General features: G+C 46.5%; 1 protein-coding gene across 4 annotated transcripts in view; it reads right to left on the bottom strand.

Moving 5' to 3' along the window:
• xpnpep1 (X-prolyl aminopeptidase 1) overlaps positions 1-16,736 on the bottom strand; it is a 56,833-nt gene extending 40,097 nt beyond the window's left edge. Inside the window, exons 1-6 of one of the 4 annotated variants that reach the window (XM_033034003.1) lie at positions 16,630-16,728; positions 11,889-12,003; positions 7,899-8,014; positions 2,215-2,278; positions 1,424-1,528; positions 1,197-1,289 (exon numbers count right to left, since the gene is read on the bottom strand). In XM_033034003.1, the coding sequence (XP_032889894.1) occupies positions 1,197-1,289; positions 1,424-1,528; positions 2,215-2,278; positions 7,899-8,014; positions 11,889-11,919 (409 nt within the window). In that variant the 5' untranslated portion in view covers positions 11,920-12,003; positions 16,630-16,728. Of the gene's footprint in view, positions 1-1,196; positions 1,290-1,423; positions 1,529-2,214; positions 2,279-7,898; positions 8,015-11,888; positions 12,004-16,621 lie in introns of all 4 variants that reach the window. The other 3 variants (XM_033034004.1, XM_033034005.1, XM_033034006.1) reach the window with 3 other exon arrangements.
• Positions 16,737-18,592: the final 1,856 nt, after the last annotated feature.

Raw genomic sequence — 18,592 nt, 5'->3', positions numbered from 1 at the left:
CATGGATATAAGACTATCCTCGGTGTTCTTCCTTCATACCTGCAGAAGTATGTAATTCGAAAAAGCACAGGAACTTATCAGCTCCGCTCTGAGGACTTGTTCTTACTAACTGTACCTAAAGTCCGTACTGAACTAGGGAAAAGGGCATTTAGTTATGCTGCTCCCTTCGCATGGAACCAGCTGCAGAATGAACTGAAACTTAAGGAGCTGGTTTCTATAAACAGATTTAAATCCCTTCTTAATGATGTTGAAGCGGGCTCTTCTGTCTGTACATGCTTTGTTTGATGATGTTATGACTGTGACTCTATTTATATGTTCTCTGTTGTTTTTAAATTATTGTCTGTAACTGTGGAACTGTGCTGCTGCCTGTCTTGGCCAGGACTCTCTTGTAAAAGAGATTTTTAATCTCAATGAGACTTCTCCTGGTTAAATAAAGGTTAAATAAAATAAAAATAAAAATACAAATTCCCCTCTTCTCCCTTCTCCCATTAGGCAAAAGGTAGTGAAGTATGAATACACACACCTCCAGATTCATGTACTGTTTCTTCCCAGTTGTTATCAGGCAGCTGAACCATCCTACCAACAACCAGAGAGCAGTCCTGAGCTACTATCTACATCATCGGAGACTGTCGGCAAAATGCAGGTTCTGCCTGTGTCCACATGGGTTTCCTCCTTTGTATTCCCACAACCCAAAGACGTTTGGGTTTGTAGGTTAATTGGTCTCTGTAAATTGCCCCTATTGTGGATGGGAAAGTGGAAATACGTAGAACCAGTGTGAATGGGTGATCAATGGTGATCAACTTGTACCTTGCACTCTTGACAATATATTGTCAATATATTACATTGTCAGCTTATTTTCCCATTCAGACTTTACTGGACTTTACATGATCGGACTTTACTGGACTTTATCTTACACTAAATGTAATTCACCTTATTCCCTTTAGCATGTATCCGTACACTGTGGATGGATCAATTGTAATCATGTATTGTCTTCCCGCTGACTGGTTAGCATGTAACATTAGCTTTTCACTGTCCCTTTGTACTTTGAGGCAGCTGCTCTACCAGCTGCACCCTGCAACGTGACTTTTATTTTTTAAACATTATGTGAACTTTGTGTACAATGATGGAAAACATAATGCACAGACGTTAGAGCAGATCTTTAAAATATATATTAGTAATTTACAAATTTCACTTACCAAATGCAATAATAAAAGGATCCACACCAACCTTTGACCCTTCAGGTAATACGTTTATCAGCCAATCTTCCTGGGTGGGTGTGCTCTTTAAACCTACAACACAAGAGGTTTATTTTAATTGCATCTGTATAGCACCTTTCCCAGCTTTCCCCCTAGCTCCCAACGCAGTTAATTATTGATTCATCCCATCACTCAGCCACTGAACTTTGCTTTATGTATCCACTCACCCAATTTCATAAGGGTCCAGTTTTTGTCCATTTGCTGGGCAGCTTGAAGAAAGTATCGACCATCCGTCCACATGGCTGCATGCTCCTCTGTTACAATTGCAGTACCTGGAGGTAAACCAAATTGCAAACCATCAACACATTTGTATTATTTATACCTGAAGCACGGACAAGGGTTTCAGAAGTTAATCGTTTAAAGTAAGCGCAATGATAAGCGATGCAACACTTTCCATTGAAAAAAACACAGTAAATTATAAAATCATTCAGCACAGAAATTGGCTCTTTTGCCCAGCTTCCCCATGTCAACCGCGATGCCTATCCCATTTTATTTTGTATTAGGTCCATATCTCTCTATACCCTAGATAGACACAAGTACTGGAGCAACTCGGCAGGTCAGGCAGCATCGATAGCGAAAAGGAACAGGTGGCATTTTGAGTCGGAACCCTCCTTCAGATTCACGTTTCGAGTCGGAAACCTTCTTCAGATCTGAAACGTCACCTGTTCCTTTTCTCCAGAGATGCTGCCTGACCGGTTGAGTTGCTCCAGCACTTTGTGTCTATCTTCAGTATAAACCATCATCTGCAGTTCCTTCCTACATATTTTCTCTATACCCTTCCTTTTTAAGTACCTGTTCAAAACTTAAAGTGCTTGTCACATGTGGTTATCTTTGGAGCTGTACAGTTGATGATATGTGAGTTCATTTGAAGAATGTATTAGTTATTCATATCATATTATGTCAGCATTGAATGCATTCTTTTCATGCATGTGTTCTTTTAAAACAAAATACAACTGACCTGCAGAGCCATCAAAACCAGAAAGAAACTCGCGCCGACAGTCACATGAAGCAATGTATTCACTCTGAAAAGCACAAAGAAAACCACATTAGTTAGACACAGCATTGCTTTAGGCTGATTGGTAAAATCAATGTTTCCGTGCTCAAGGAAGCACAGTTGTTAGTCTCAATAACAAAGGCCAGATACCAGTCAAAGGGTCGCAAAAGGAAAATGCAATAATGAATGTAAGCTGGTATTCAGATGCAAAACAAAAATATTGCATTTTTTCACGGCAAGCTAAAACTATGGATGTATCCAAAATATAAAACACATGGCAATTCTAGAAAGGAATGCTGCAGTTAATCAGCATCTGCACATTTTGTAATTATTTTTCAATTAAATCCAACAGACACAGGCACAGCGGGTGGTGGGTTTATAGAACCAGCTGCCAGAGGAGGTGGTTGAAGAAAGTACAGTAACAACATTTAAAATATATTAGGACAGGTACATGGATAGGAAAGGATTAGAGGGATATGTTCCAAATACAGGCAAGTGGGACTAATGAAGGTGTGACATCTTGGTCAGCATGGAATGAATGTGTAAACGTACGAGGAGCATTTGATGGCTCTGGGTGTGTACTCACTGGAGTTTAGAAGGATGAGGGGGCAATTTCATTGAAACCCAATGAAAAATGAAAGACCTTGGAAATGATTTTTCCAGTAATGGGGAATCTGGAACCATAGGGCACATCATCTGTATAAAAGGATTCAGCTTTAAAATGGAAATGAGGAGGAATTTCTTTACCCAGAGAGTGGTGATTCTGTGGAATTCATTGCCACAGGCAGCTAGGTATTGGGTATTTTCAAAGCGGAGATTGATAGGTTCTTGATAACAAAAGCGTCAAAGGTTACATGGAGAAGGCGGAAGAATGGTGCTGAGAGGGAAAAATAGATCAACCATGATTGAATAGCGAAGTAGACTTGATGGTCTGAATGGCCTAATTCTATTCATATGGCGTATTGTCTTATGGGCCAGTTGTGCTGAAGGGCCTCTTTCTTTCTATGTCATTCTATGAGACTATGAAAGTAAGAAACTTCTAAAGAGAACAATTTTAAAAGATGGAAAAGGATATTTTGTTGGTTTATTATTGTCACATGTACTGAGATACAATAAAAAATTACTTCTAGAGAATACATATTAAAGTATTTAAAAGTGAACAAAATATAAACAGCAATCCTATTCCATATATGATGAATCTGTGGAATTAATTGCCACAGATGGCTGTAAAGGCCAAGTCAATGGATATTTTTAAGGCAGAGCGACAGATTCTTGATTAGTACGGGTGTCATGGGTTATGGGGAGAAAGCAGGAGAATAGCAGAGCTGCCAACTCTCATGCATTCAGCGTGAGATTCACGCATTTCGCCAAATTCTCAAGCTCGTCGTGAGAAATTCTGTGATCAACGTAAATGTCAAAACTCATATCAACTGCATGGGCCGCGGGTGTTGGAGAGCCGGGGCTGAGGGAGGGATGGAAGCAGAAGCAGTGGCGGGTACAGAAGCGGAGCCGGGGATGGCGAGTGTTTGCCGGGCTGGCAAGTGTTTGCCGGGTTGACGAGTATTTGGCGGGCTGGCGAGTCTCTCGCTGCAGCTCCGGCTATGGAGCAGCCTCAGTGCAAGAGTCCCGGGCCGTCGGAGGTGTCGGAAGCGTTGCTCCACTGCCATGAGAGTCTCTGTGCCGAATTCGCCCAGTGACCGGCATGGATCAGACTGCTGCTCGGTGCATCCTAGAGGACAACCAGTGGCTGCTGGAAGTAGGTACCAAGCACTGGGTAGAAACGGTGGAAGATAGTGGCCTTCAAATGGGGGTGGTTGGAGAAAGCATCCTGCTTGCCTGCTAGATTTTCACTTACTGTAACTGCAGGAAAAATGTTCCCGATGTTGGGGGAGTTCAGAACCAGGGCATCACAGTTTAAGAATAATGGGTAGGCCAGTTAGTATGAGATGAGGACAAACTTTCTTTACCCAGAGAGTTGTGAATCTGTGGAATTCTCTGCCACAGAAGGCAGTGGAGGTTAATTCACTGGATGTTTTCAAGAGAGTTAGTCAAGCCAAGTCAAGTCACATTTATATAGCACATTTAAAAAACAACTCTCGTTGGCCAAAGTGCTTTACATTTGTATAAGAATAGTATAACAAACAAACTACATACGCTCAGAGGACGTCAAGAAAGGCTTGGGAGTAGAGATGGGTTTTTAGTCTCAACTGAAAAGGAGTCGATGGAGGGGGCAGTTCTGATGGGAAGAGGGATGCTGTTCCACAGTCTAGGAGCTGCAACCGCAAAGACGCGGTCGCCCCTGAGCTTGTCTAGACCGCGGGATATTCAGCAACTCCAAGTCTGCCGATCTGAGGGACCTGGAGGTGGTGTGGTGGGTGAGCAGACTTTTGATGTAGGTGGGGGCAAGCCCATTGAGGGCTTTGTAGACATGAAGGAGGATATTGAAATTTATTCGGAAACCGCACAGGAAGCCAGTGGAGAGAGGCCAGGATCGGGGTGATGTGGTCCCTTTTTCGGATGCCCGTCAGGAGTCTCGCTGCGGCATTTTGGACCAATTGCAGATGGGACAGGGAAGATTGGCTGATGCCAGTGTAAAGGGAGTTGCAGTAATCTAGGCGGGAGGAGATAAATGTGTGGATGATCTTTTTGAGGTCATCAAATTGGAGGAATTGTTTTATTTTAGCTATCGTCCGAAGCAGAAAGAAGCTAGCTTTAACTACGGCATTGACTTGATTGTCAAATTTCAGTGCCGAGTCAAATATCACGGCAAGGTTTTTGACGTGAGTTTTGAGTAGTGCGGTATGGCTTCCAAGGCTGTCTGCTATCATTTTGATTGAGTCCGAGGGGCCGAGAAGGATGACCTCAGACTTACTCTCATTTAGTTGGAGGAAGTTCTGGGCCATCCAACACTTTTAGCTACATTTAGCTCTTGGGGCTAGCGAAATCAAGGGATATGGGGAAAAAACAGGAAAGAGGTACTGATTTTAGATGAACAGCCATGATCATATTGAATGGCAGTGTTGGCTCAAAGGGCCGAATGGCCTATTCCTGCACCTATTTTCTATGTTTCTATGCTTGAGTATATGGCAATAAAATTTGATCACTTGATTTTGAAGCATTCATGCATAGTGGAGGTATAATGTAGTCATAGAGTGATACAGTGTGAAAACAGGCCCTTCGGCGCAACTTGCCCACACCCGCCAACGTCCCAGCTACACTACCTGCTTTTGGACCATATCCCTCCAAACCTGTCCTATCCATGTATCAGTCTAACTGTTTCTTAAATGTTGAGATAGTCCCTGCCTTAACTGCCTCCTCTGGCAGCTTGTTCCATACACCCACCACCCTTTGTGTGGAAAAAGTTACCCCTTAAAAAGTTACCTCTTAAAAATACTTCAAACAAAAAAACATTGAAATCATACTACTACAATGCACTAAAACATGATTTTAATACATCAAATTTTAAAAGGTCCCTACCGCGGGAGGGGGGAACACCCCCATCCCACACCCTTCCCCCACTCGGTTGCTCCACTCCCTCCTCGGTACCCCCAAGGCCAGTGATCAGTCATTGCTCAGCCTCCCCACTTTCAAAAACGCTCCTTGGACCCTGGTTCAGATAGAGAGCACTGCCAGATGTGAGCGGGGAACTGAGGCCAGTTGTCCGGGATGTCTGGATCCTAATGCTCAGCGCTTCGTGTTTCGGAGTTGGATAATGTTATTGAATTGTAATTAGCCTGATTTGTAATTAGTTGACAAAACCTTAATTTATTCATCCAGAATATCCAGGGGGATGGGATAAGTGTAATATTAAGTACTAGGTGTGCAGTCAAAGCTGGGACAATGGGAGTGTTCAGCACTGGGAACCTAAGCAGGTCAGCAGCTGTGATCAGGGTAGAATAGGGGGCCAGGTGTAAGGCTGGATTGATTCATGGTCAGGAATGAGAGATGGTATGCAGCTGGAGTCAGGGTCAGGAGTACCAGGTGTGCAGTGAGACCCAGGGTGGTCAACATGGGCCAAGTGTTTGATTATAATCTGATTTCCATACATGAATATACTAAGATCATTCATGTGCTGCACCTGTTGATCAGAGCCTGGCTCTACTATGGAATGTAATTAGGAATGTAATTTAGCCTAACCTTATTCATAACTAATCAAATTTAAAGCATAAATATTGCATTCAAATGTAACCGGAAGTGGCGGCGCTGGTGAACGTCTGCGGCTCGCCTGCAGTCCGTTTGTCTTTACTTTTTTGTGTTGTTTTTTTTCGTTTTGTCTATTTACGTTTTTGGTTTTTAGGTTGTGTTTATGTGGTGGGGGGGGGGTTGAAACGGGGCTTGCTGTCTCTCCCTTCGGGGGAATACGACTTTTTTGTCGTATCCCCCTTCTCTGCCTCCGTCTGCGCTGAGGCCTAATGGCGGAGCTGGCGACCTCGAGGCTCCGGAGGCAGCCTGACAGGACTTGCCCTGGGCTCGCTCCCATGAGGGTGGTCCGGCTCGGGGCTGGAACTGCGCTCCCGTGAGGGGCTGTGACGCTCCCGTGAGGGCGGCCTGGCGAGGGGCTGAGACTCTCCCGTGAGGGGCTGTGGCACTCCCGTCGGAGTGGCCCAGCTCGAGGTGGAACGGCACTCCCGTCGGGGCGGCCCAGCTCGAGGTGGAACGGCACTCCCGTCGGAGTGGCCCAGCTCGAGGTGGAACGGCACTCCCGTCGGAGTGGCCCAGCTGGAGGTGGAACGGCACTCCCGTCGGAGTGGCCCAGCTCGAGGTGGAACGGCACTCCCGTCGGAGTGGCCCAGCCCGAGGTGGAACGGCACTCCTGTCGGAGTGGCCCAGCTCGAGGTGGAATGGCGCTCCCGTCGGAGCGGCCCAGCTCGAGGGAGGAACGGCACTCATGTGAGGGCGATCCGGCTTGGGGCTGGAACGGTGCTCCGGTGGCTGGGACGGCGTTCTGGCGGCGGTGACCTGAGTCCTGGGTTCAGCCGCGGGCCAGCGGCTGCGTCCGCTGGACTGGAGGGCGGCAGCTTCGACCACCCCGGGCCGCGGTGTTTGAACCGGCCCGTTTGCGGGGTTCGGTGAGCCGCGGGACTGTTTATGCCATCGCCCGGTGGGGAATCGCCTGAGCGCAGAGGGAGAAGAGGAGGGAAGAGACAGTAACCCTAAGATTTTTGCCTCCACCACAGTGAGGAGGTGCTTGGAGGATACACTGTGGTGGATGTTAATTTGTGTTTATTGTTGTTTATTATTGTATGATTGTATGTATGACTGCAGGCACGAAATTTCGTTCAGACCGTAAGGTCTGAATGACAATAAAGGTATTCAATTCAATTCAAAGTTAAAAGACTCGCTACAGTATGCACCAGATTGCACAATTTCAAGCTGAAAAATGTAAAAGCTCCGTATCAATGGGACACCCCCCTCCCACAACCTTTCCACCCTCCTCGGTCGCTACGCTCCCTAGGGCTTGGTCTCTCGCAATTTGCTCACACCCCAACTCTCACCCAATGTTGGCAGCCCTGGAATAGGGTTTGAGAGGGAAAGATAGATCAGCCATGATTGAATGGCAGGTTAGACTTGGGCCGAATGGGTGAATTCTGCTCCGACAAGTTATATGACGTGTGTATTTTCAATGATGAGGTGACTGGTCAGGGTACCTGATGGTTGTCTCCAGATGGCACAATCAGGGCTTGGATGGGTTCACTCAGGTGCTTCATCACCTGCCTCAGCTGCTTTAACAGCTCTGTTGTCACTTTCGGGGACATTATTCCTCCTGCAGCAATGAGATGATAAAAGGTAAAATTAGAAACCTCCTTCCTAATAACACAAACTTTCAGTGGTAAAAAAACAAACATGATGTTGCGGTAGCACATCTCCTACAGATTGGCTCGAATTTTTCAGAATCCACGATCAAGACAAACCAGTGTCAACAAATCTCATTAATATGTTGTGATCACATATTTTAAAACTGTACAAATCAAAACATTTTTAAACGTGCTCTCTCTTCCATTTGGGATTTATCTTTTCCAACAAGGCGAATAGGAATAAATATCACAAAATAAGAAGTTCCCATTTATTAGCAGAAGCAAGAAATTGCACATGAGGCCACAAAATGCTGGAGTAACTCAGCGGAAGAACATGGATAGGTGACATTTCGGATCTGAAGAAGGGTCCCGACCCTAAACGTCAGACATCCAAGTTCTCCAGAGATTACTTAAAAAAAAATAATGGATTATGAACAAGTTTTGTAAATACAAGAAACTCGGACACATGATAGATTTCAATGTTAAGACCTGAGAATGGCGATCATGTCTTGTTTAACCCAGCCAGATAGTTCCAAAGCTATGATGTCCAAAACCGCATCCAAACAGCTTTTCAGACGGTTACTTCTTCCAACGTGAAGTGGTGCCTTCTAGATATCAAATTTGTTTCTTAATGGCCTGTAATCATGTCTCTAATTTATGATGCCATGATAAAATGCATTCTGGATTAATCGTTTTGAACACAAGACCCGTTACGAAGCAAGGAACTGTGACGAGCCTTCTCAAGGTCGTTATATTTTTCACAAGCTGTAATCTCCACCTGCAGCTTGACTCCCGACTTATTCCACACCTTCTGTGCAGAATACCCCCGATACAAGAAGAGTGCCTCAAGATTCAGGAAGAATTTAACAAAGACCTATGCAAACACCCGCACTCACACACGCTACCTGGGTTATCATAACGGCAAGATCTTTGAAGGATTCCGGATAACAGTTTCAGTCTGGAAGAAACCCTGTTATTAGACCTACTTAAAAAGACAACAGGTCATGAAAAAATAATGAAAAACAAGAAACTCAAGGCGCATACCTTTACCTTTGACATCCATCGTTTGTAGGTACAGTGCAAGTGCCCAGAGATGTCAGAACTACAGTACCAGAAAGAACTGACCTTGCCCTTTACAATCCAATGTTGCTGTGCCTATTTGTTATCTGTCTTTCCCCCCCCCCCCCCCCCCAACGCAATATTAAATGTCATTTAAACCTGTAACATATTAAACCTTAACCATAATAAACTTGCTCAACAGTCATTATTGTGAAATGCTATTTTACTCTCAGGTTAACCGAGTAAATGGTAGAGATTGAAGTGAATGATAATAATTATTATGGTCAGGCTAAGGACTTTGGACACTAATATAAAAAGTACCAAATCTGCAGTGTCAGATTTTTTTAAATTAAAACATGAACAAAGTTATGCAAGGTCAGCACAAAAGGTTTCCAGAGCAGCACAATGGCGCAGAGGTAGTTGCTGCCTCCAGCGCCAGAAACCCAGGTTCCATCCTGACGATGGGTGCTGTCTGTATGGAGTTTGTAAGTTCTCTTTGTGACCACGTGGGTTTTCTCTGGGTGCCCCGGTTTCCTCCCACAACCCAAAGATGCGCAGGTTTGTAGGTTAATTGGCTTCTGTAAATTATCCCAAGTGTGTTGGATAGAACTAGTATACGAGTGATCATTGGTTGGCTCAGACTCTGTGCGCCGAAGAACCTTTCTCCACGCTGTATCTCTAACTTAAACTACATTAAAACTTAAAAGACTTGTGTAACTGTATTCATGTATCTTGTTTTTGCATGTATTTGTTGTATTTTATGACTGTTGGCAAACCAATTTCCCTCCTGGGATAAATAAAGTACTATTGTATCATATCCCATCATTTATTTGTCACATACGTCAGATATGAATCCAATCAGTTAAATTCTTCCTTGTTGCAGCTTTACAGGAACAAGAAATAAACATTAAATGCTATTAGTCATTCTCAGTAAACTAGACCGCAATAGTGCAAAAAACAGATTAAGTAGAGTGACCATAATAGTGCAAAGTCCGCGGTGACTCAGTGCTGAGGTAGCATTGTGATGTCAAAGTGACATCCCCACTTAAATGGACTTTCAGGTCACAATGGCCCATCTTATCCATGCCGACCAAGATGCCCCATCTACACTAGTCCCACGCTTGGCCCATCTCCCTCTAAACCTTTCCTATCCATGTAGCTGTCCATAGATAGACATAAAATGGCTGGAGTAAATAAGCAGGTCAGGCAGCATCTCTGGAGAAAAGGAATAGGCGACGTTTCAGGTTGAAACCCTTCTTCAGAACAGCTGAGTTACTCCCGCATTTTCTATCTATCTTCAGTGAAAACCAGCATCTGCTTTCCCATCCCAAACATGTACCTGTCATTTAAATGTTGTTACAGTACCTGCCTAAACTACTTCCTACGGCAGCTTGTTTTGGCCAAATTAACCCATTGATTGTAATTCTATCTGCCCCTCTATACAGTGTATTTCCCCCAGCAGTAAAACACCATCATTGTGGTTTATACCATCGTCAAATGGTGGTTTATACCATAATGGTATATACAAATTGTGGTTTATACCATCTTTATCGGTTGCATCTGTCAAATCTAAGACACCACAACCTAAACGAGCATAGGTGGCAAGCATTAAATGAAACATAGAAACATAGAAACATAGAAATTAGGTGCAGGAGTAGGCCATTCGGCCCTTCGAGCCTGCAAATGATTCAATATGATCATGGCTGATCATCCAACTCAGTATCCCGTACCTGCCTTCTCTCCATACCCTCTGATCCCCTTAGCCACAAGGGCCACATCTAACTCCCTCTTAAATATAGCCAATGAACTGGCCTCGACTACCCTCTGTGGCAGGGAGTTCCAGAGATTCACCACTCTCTGTGTGAAAAAAGTTCTTCTCATCTCGGTTTTAAAAGATTTCCCCCTTATCCTTAAGCTGTGACCCCTTGTCCTGGACTTCCCCAACATCGGGAGCAATCTTCCTGCATCTAGCCTGTCCAACCCCTTAAGAATTTTGTAAGTTTCTATAAGATCCCCTCTCAATCTCCTAAATTCTAGAGAGTATAAACCAAGTCTATCCAGTCTTTCTTCATAAGACAGTCCTGACATCCCAGGAATCAGTCTGGTGAACCTTCTCTGCACTCCCTCTATGGCAATAATGTCCTTCCTCAGATTTGGAGACCAAAACTGTACGCAATACTCCAGGTGTGGTCTCACCAAGACCCTGTACAACTGCAGTAGAAACTCCCTGCTCCTATACTCAAATCCTTTTGCTATGAAAGCTAACATACCATTCGCTTTCTTCACTGCCTGCTGCACCTGCATGCCCACTTTCAATGACTGGTGTACCATGACACCCAGGTCTCGCTGCATCTCCCCTTTTCCTAGTCAGCCACCATTTAGATAATAGTCTGCTTTCCTGTTTTTTGAAGCCACAGTCCCCATTATTTTTTCAAGGTCATGCATTTTCCGTCTTTGATACTGGATTAAAAATCCCAGAATGTCCATCTTAATAAGGCAGGCATCTTATTTTGTGTGCAATGAGTACAGTATTTTAAATCAACACCACCATTTTTTCAAGGATAGTTATTATCAGGCATGAAATGCTGGCCTTGCCTACATCTCCACTTCATGCTGACTCTAATGAATCTACATTTAGCCTTCGATTATCTAATGGAGGACTGAGGTTCCACGGAAAAATCGAAAACACTGTAATGCAAACGATAACGTAAAACTTTAAAAGGACGGCAAAACTGTTGCATAATACAGTTTCAAGTTTCATAAAATATCCATCGATGAACTTACCGTTTTTTCTTATATTTTCCACAGCATTCATAGAAACAGCTTGTCGTTCAAGAATGAGTTATCTTGTTAAAGATAGACACAGTGCTGGAAATACTCAGCAGGGCAGTCAGCATCTCTGGAGAATATGGATCGGTAATGTTTCAGATCATGATCCTTCTTCAGTCTGACTAAACACTGCATTCACAATCAGTTTTTAGTGTGGTTTTTTAGCAATTGAGTGAACAATAGTTAGATTTTAATTAAAAGTTTCACTTTTGGTTTGTATTCTGGGATGGGTGTGGTATTTTAGACAAAGCTCTGTATTCACAACCTGGTTTCGTGTTTTTATTATTCACTTTCAAGACCAGGTCAACACTCACAAGACAATTGTTGCCCATCCCTAATTGCCCTTCAGAAAGCAATAGAGCAAGCTTTCTGGTGTAGGTGCTCCCAAATCCTATTGGGCACGAAGTGCCAGGACATAGACACAGTTGGCATGTAATGTTTGACATTCAGATATAACCCTGATGCATCATTTTCAAAGGAAATGTTTGAAAAAATAAATTTCAATATAGGCTAAACACAGCAGCATCGGCAACTGATAGATAAAAAGACGCTCACCATCAGACTACTCAATCCAGATTAAGTTTGAGACGCTACCCCTGCGATTTTTGTTTCTGCCCCACTCGAGCTCCATCTGAACATCTCTCAAATCTCTATCGCTCATCCATTTCAAATGAGTCTCGTTCTCTCTCTTCTGGCCTATTTTGTCCCTCATTCCATGTTCGGCGTCACTGTACCTCTTCACCCGATGCACCCCTCCAACAGTCTGTACTAGGGTCTCTCCTCGGTGGGTTTTGAACCCAAGAGCCCATTACATTCCAAGCCCAGTAATTTGTAGACACAAGAGGCTGCAGATGCTGGAATCATGAGCCACACACAAGGGGTGGCACAGTGGCGTGGCGCAGCGCTAGAGTTGTTGCCTTACCCGGGTTCAATCGTGACTATGGGTGTTGCCCGTATGGTGTTTGTACGTTCACCCTGTGACTGCATGGGTTTTCTCCAGGTGCTCCGGTTTCTTCCCACGTTCCAAAGACACAAGGGTTTGTGGATTAATTGTGTAAATTCTGTAAATTGTCCATAGTGTGTAGGATAGAACGATTGTACTGCGTGGACTCGGTGCGCCGAAGGACCTGCTTCCACACTTCAGCGGGTCAGGCAGCATCTGGAAGGAAGGAATGCACAGGCGACTTTTTGGGTTGGAAGCCAAGTCTGGAAAATGGGACCCTAGTCCGAAAAAAAGGTACTCTAGTGCGAAAAAGAGTCCCATCCCAAAACAACATCTGTCCATTCCCCACCTCCACTGCTCTGTCTGATTGATGAGGCTCCTCCCTCTAGCGCTACTGAAAGGTCTCCCTCTTTCCAGAAATGTAGCTTCCCTTCTGGTGCACATGCATTTCCACCAGATCTCGCATAGCTGGTCTCACTCCCCAGAAAGTAGATTGTGTTCTCTGCACCCTCACCTTTCGCCCCACCTTTTGCGTCCAGCACATCATCCCTCACTATTTGCACGAGCTCCAATGGGTTTCCAACAACATTCTCATCTTCACCCCCACCACTCCATCACCACTTCCTGTTTTTTCACAAGGACTACTGCCACCAAGACTCCCTACATAGATAGCACTTTCCCTGCTCCCATGGTATTTGTCCCTGTAATTGCAGGAGTTGCAACACATGATTGCACATCGCCATGCAGAGATCTACGTTGTCCTTCCACTTTCATTAAACAGTTCCCTCTGCCTGTATGGTTCAAAGGTACTTTATTGCCACATGTACCAAGGTAGTAAAATTATTTTTTTGCATATGGTTCAGGAAAAGTATAAAGGGCCTATCCCACTTGCATGCGATTGCCGCGACCAACCGGAAGCGGAGGTCGCCCGAAGTTCGCGCGTGACATCATTTACGCATATAAAGGGGGGTTGCTGGCTGCTATTCCATGATCATCATGGAAAAGATGCAGACTGCTTTGCTGCAACAGCAACAGACTTCTGTTAGCAGCAGCCCTCTTGCTTACAAATCAGCTGGGCAGGAGGCGGGCCGACTGAATTTGGGCGTCGCACGGCGTCGGGCAGTGACGTCTTCACGCAACGCCACGCGCTAGGCATACACCGTCAAGACGCTGCGTGTACGACCGCAATGCGCCTGCGTGCGTACGCGGGCCGACAGGCCGTTGGCGCGCGAAGATTTCGGGCACTGCTGGAATTCCTGAACCCCGCGCGATGTTGGGACCAGCCCCGCACAACTCCATACCCCTCCGCGCTTCTAAGTGGGACCGGCCCCGTGCAGCCATACTGTGCCCGTACGCCTCAAGCGACCACGAGGTCGCGTAATTTGCGAGCCAAGGTCGCGTAAGTGGGACAGGCCCTTTACTATACATGAGCACAATCTTAGATACCGATCATACAATACCGATTCAGCAGAGTGCATTTTCCCTTGCTTTGCCTTTCCTATTCCCCCCGCCCCGTTCCATCTGCTCATTGTTGCTCCCTTACCTGTATCCATCCATCACCTACCAAACCTCTGTCTCAACATTCCCCTTGCCCCCACCGGGCTCCATCTTCCCAGCATTGCTTTCCCCACCTCTCATCGAGTTCGTCAAATTAACGGCCGCCCATCTCTGTTCTCCATCTCACTTCTAATTACTGGCAATTTTCCCTCTATGTTCTCGTTGCTGATGCAGAATCTGTACCCAAAGCGTCAGCTTTCCCTTTGCATCTACAGATGCTGTTTGACCTGCTGAATTCCTCCAGTAGTTTATTTTTTACTCCTGATTCCAGCATCTGCAGAGATTTGTGCCTCCATTCTGAAGCCTTAGGTTCTCCTCAGGATTTTATACCTGAAATAAGGAATTTTAAGAAATAAAATCTTCTTCCACCTCTGCCCCCAATCTCCCAATCAAACCCCACGACATGCTTAACAGACAAACAGTAATTTAGAGTCAATTATCATTGTAATTTTGATTAGAAGTTTCACTTTCCCTTTGTAGGGATGGTTGTGGTATTTTAGACTTCACAATCTGCTTTCTTATTTTTTTTTAAATTCACAAGACAATTGTTGCCCATCCCCAATTGCCCTTTAGAAAGTGATAGCGCGAGCCTTCTGGTGAAGGTGCTCCCAAATCCTATTGGGCAAGAAGTGCCAGGACTTAAGACAAAGTTGACATGTAATATTTGACATTCAAAGATAACCCTGACACATCACTTTCAAAGGAAGTACTTGAAAAATAAATGTCAAATGCGGCAAAATAAAGGCACCTGTAAACACAGCAGAATAGGTGTGAGATAAAAAGATGCTCACTATCAGACTATTTAATCCAGATTAAGTCTGAGGCGCCATCCCTGCAAGTTTTGTTCCTGCCCCACTCGAGCCCCATCTCTCAAAGGGCGCCGCAAGCACCCCCTAACCGCCGCTGAACGGTCCAAGTCCTCCCCGATCGCCCCATCCCCCTCCAGGGGCAATCCTGGACCGAAGGGACACCGGCCCGCCGAAGCAGCAGCTCAGGACCACAGCCAGCGCAGAGAAGAAGCGCCAACTCCAGCTCAACTCTGCCTGTCCCGCCGGATTAACCGACAGCCCTGAACTGACGAGACACCAGCTCGGAGTAGTGGAGTTAGCGCTTCTTCTCTGCGCTGCCAATCCAGGGCTGCCAGTGTACCCAGCGGGACAGGCTGAGCCGAATCGGAGTCAGCGCCTCCTTTCCGCGCCGGCTGCAAGCCCGGGCCCCGACTGCAACGGGCCGGAGCCCCGCCAGTCCAGGGCTGCCGGTCAACCCGGCGGGACAGGCAGAGCCGAGCCTGAGTCTTCCCTCCGCGCCGGCTGCAAGCCTGGGACGCCAACTCAACGGGCCAGCGCCCTGCCAGCCCTGAGCCACCCTGGACATTCCCGGCCACTCCCAGACAGGGACGGGACACCCGGGAAGGGAAGGGGATGGCCCAGCAGCAACACAACAGCGCCTGCAGCACCGGAGACCTGGGCCCGATCACGACCATGGACGAAACGCAGGTCTGCACCCACGTAGCAGCACAGCCGCCGAGAACGTTTATTGCGTGTGACCCATGACCTGGGCATGCGCAGTTGGAATACCGAACTCGCTTATAAGCGATAGAGAATGTATTATCTATCGGTCTCCTTCCTGCTCTTCTAGTCTTTTTTGTTTGGAATCACGGTGCCCTGTGCTTCCTCTCTTCCCCCACTCTCCTAGTCGTCCTCCCCCTCCCTCCTCTCCTTAACCGACCCTTCCCACCCTCCTCCCCTCCCAACCGACGCACCCGTCCTCCGTCAGTCTGTAGACGAGTCCCGCCACGGTAGGATTTGAGCTCCTGAGTCCATTACATTACAAGCCCAGTCATTTGACACAAGAGGCTACAGAAGCCGGAATCTTGAGTTAAACACAAAGAGCTGGAGACTCAGCAAGTCAGGCAGCATCTGTGGTGGGGATGGAGAGGCGACGTTTCAGGGGTCGGGATCCTTCTGCAGCCTCGGGTCCCGAAACGTCGCCTGGCCATTACTCCCCCGCCCCCCATCATCATCCACTTCCTCCCCCTCTCCCCCATTACCATTCCCTCCACAGGCGCTGCCTGACCCGCTGAGTTCCTGCAGCACTTTGTGACCTGATCAATGATCCCACCACCTGCAGCCTCTGGTTGGTAACTCCCTGTGACACTCGCCGCCGCCGCCCTGCCTCACTCACTCACTCACTCACTCTGCTAATGCCGATGCTCGGCTGCGGCCGCGAGCGTCTCACCGGCTGGGCGCCGCCATTTGCAAACACGCGTCACAGCTGCAGGCCGGTGCGGCGCGTGCGCACTGCGTCGAGGCCAGGGGCCGCTATTGCGCGTGCGCACTGTGTCGAGGCCAGGGGCCGCTATTGCGCGTGCGCAATGGGGGGGGATGTTTGAAGCATCTTTGGGTCGAAGGGCTTTGATTGTCACGTGTACCAAGTAAGGTACAGTTTGGTGTTAGTTCGCTAACATTCTGCTTTTCTAATATCAAATAAGATTACAGAAAATATTTGCTAAGGCCCCTTCAGAGTTTGGTTTACTTTAGTTTAGTCTAGTAAGTATTTTTTATTTCTATAGCACTTCTAAATCAAATCATGTTGAAGCCAAAGTGCTTTACAGAGAAAAAAATTAGATTACCATTACATCCATATAAAATAAAAAAGAAGGGAAAAAAAGACACAATACACTATAGGATTCAACACGAACGTCCCCCCAACAGCAGAATCAACACTTTCCACTGTGAGGGGAAGGCACCTAAAAGTCCAGTCCTCCTCCTCCTCCTAGTCCACCCGAGGTTGGGGCCTACTTGAGGCCTCCGCAGGCCCGTCGCCGCAACGGCGGCCCGATGTTATAGGCCCACCTGCCGGGAAGATGGAACACCGGCCTCGGGTGAACACTCCTCAGCGGCTTGGAATGTCTGGAGCGGACGCTTCCTCCCCGGAGACCACGGCACCCGAAGTCCTCAGGCCGAGCTGGTCGGAGCTCCGACTGTGGCGATCTCGGATCCCAGGCTCCGCGGTGTTTTAAATCCAGCGCCGCCCAAGGCTGGACGCCCGCAGCCACAACTCCTCGGATGTTGGAGTCGGCGGCCACAGCACTCTGGAACTTACCGCACGGTGACTCGGTAAGGCATCGCCCGCTCCATGATGGTGTCCCAGCGCTGTGCCGCCGCCGAAACTGGGGTTCTGGCCGGTCCCGACAGGAAACGCCGCTCCAGTCCCGACGGTAGGCCGCGTGGAGAGGCCAGAGATGCGATTCTGAGGAAAAACGCAGAAATAAAGTTTCCCCCTTCCCCTCCCCCCACCCACCACATAAAAGAAAACCTACAACAAACATTTTGATCTAACAGGACTAAAAATAAAAATAAAAAAGGGCGAAAGGACGGACTTAGTGTCACGTGTACCGAGGTACAGTGAAAATATTTTTGCTGCGTGCTATCCAGCCAGCGGAAAGACTATACATGATTACAATTGAGCCGTCCACAGTGTACAGATACAGGATAAAGGGAATAACATTTCGTGCAAGATAAAGTCCGATTGAAGATAGTCCGAAGTCCGATTGAAGATAGTCCAAGGGTCTTCAATGAGGTAGAAGGGAGGTCACGACAGGAAACATTCCCTTCCAACCAACTCACCCATGCTGTCCAAGTTGCCTCCCTGAACTGACCATTTGGCCCAAATCCCACTAAACCTTTCCTATCCATGTATCTGTCCAAATGTTTTGAATGTTGTTATAGCACATGCCTCTTCCACTTCTTCCGATAGCTTGTTCCATTTGGCCCGCTCAGTATTGCATTTATTTTTCTAATGTTTTTAAATATCCTTTACAATATATTAAAGGACACAAACATAGAAACATAGAAACATAGAAATTAGGTGCAGGAGTAGGCCATTCGGCCCTTCGAGCCTGCACCGCCATTCAATATAATCATGGCTGATCATCCAACTCAGTATCCCGTACCTGCCTTCTCTCCATACCCTCTGATCCCCTTAGCCACAAGGGCCACATCTAAGGACCAAAATCCCACATAATGATATTAACAAACAATTGGTAGTCACATAATAATATATTGTACAGAAATGAAAAATTGCAGAAGCTCTTCAATATGCAAAAGGTCACAAAGTGCTGCAATAACTCAGCAGGTCAGGAAACATCGCTGGAGAA

This window comes from Amblyraja radiata, chromosome 15 (assembly GCF_010909765.2).
Source record: "Amblyraja radiata isolate CabotCenter1 chromosome 15, sAmbRad1.1.pri, whole genome shotgun sequence".
NCBI classification, from domain to species: Eukaryota; Metazoa; Chordata; class Chondrichthyes; order Rajiformes; family Rajidae; genus Amblyraja; species Amblyraja radiata.
The sequence above is the reverse complement of the archived record's forward strand: the minus strand, read 5'-3'. Positions and strand labels throughout refer to the sequence as shown.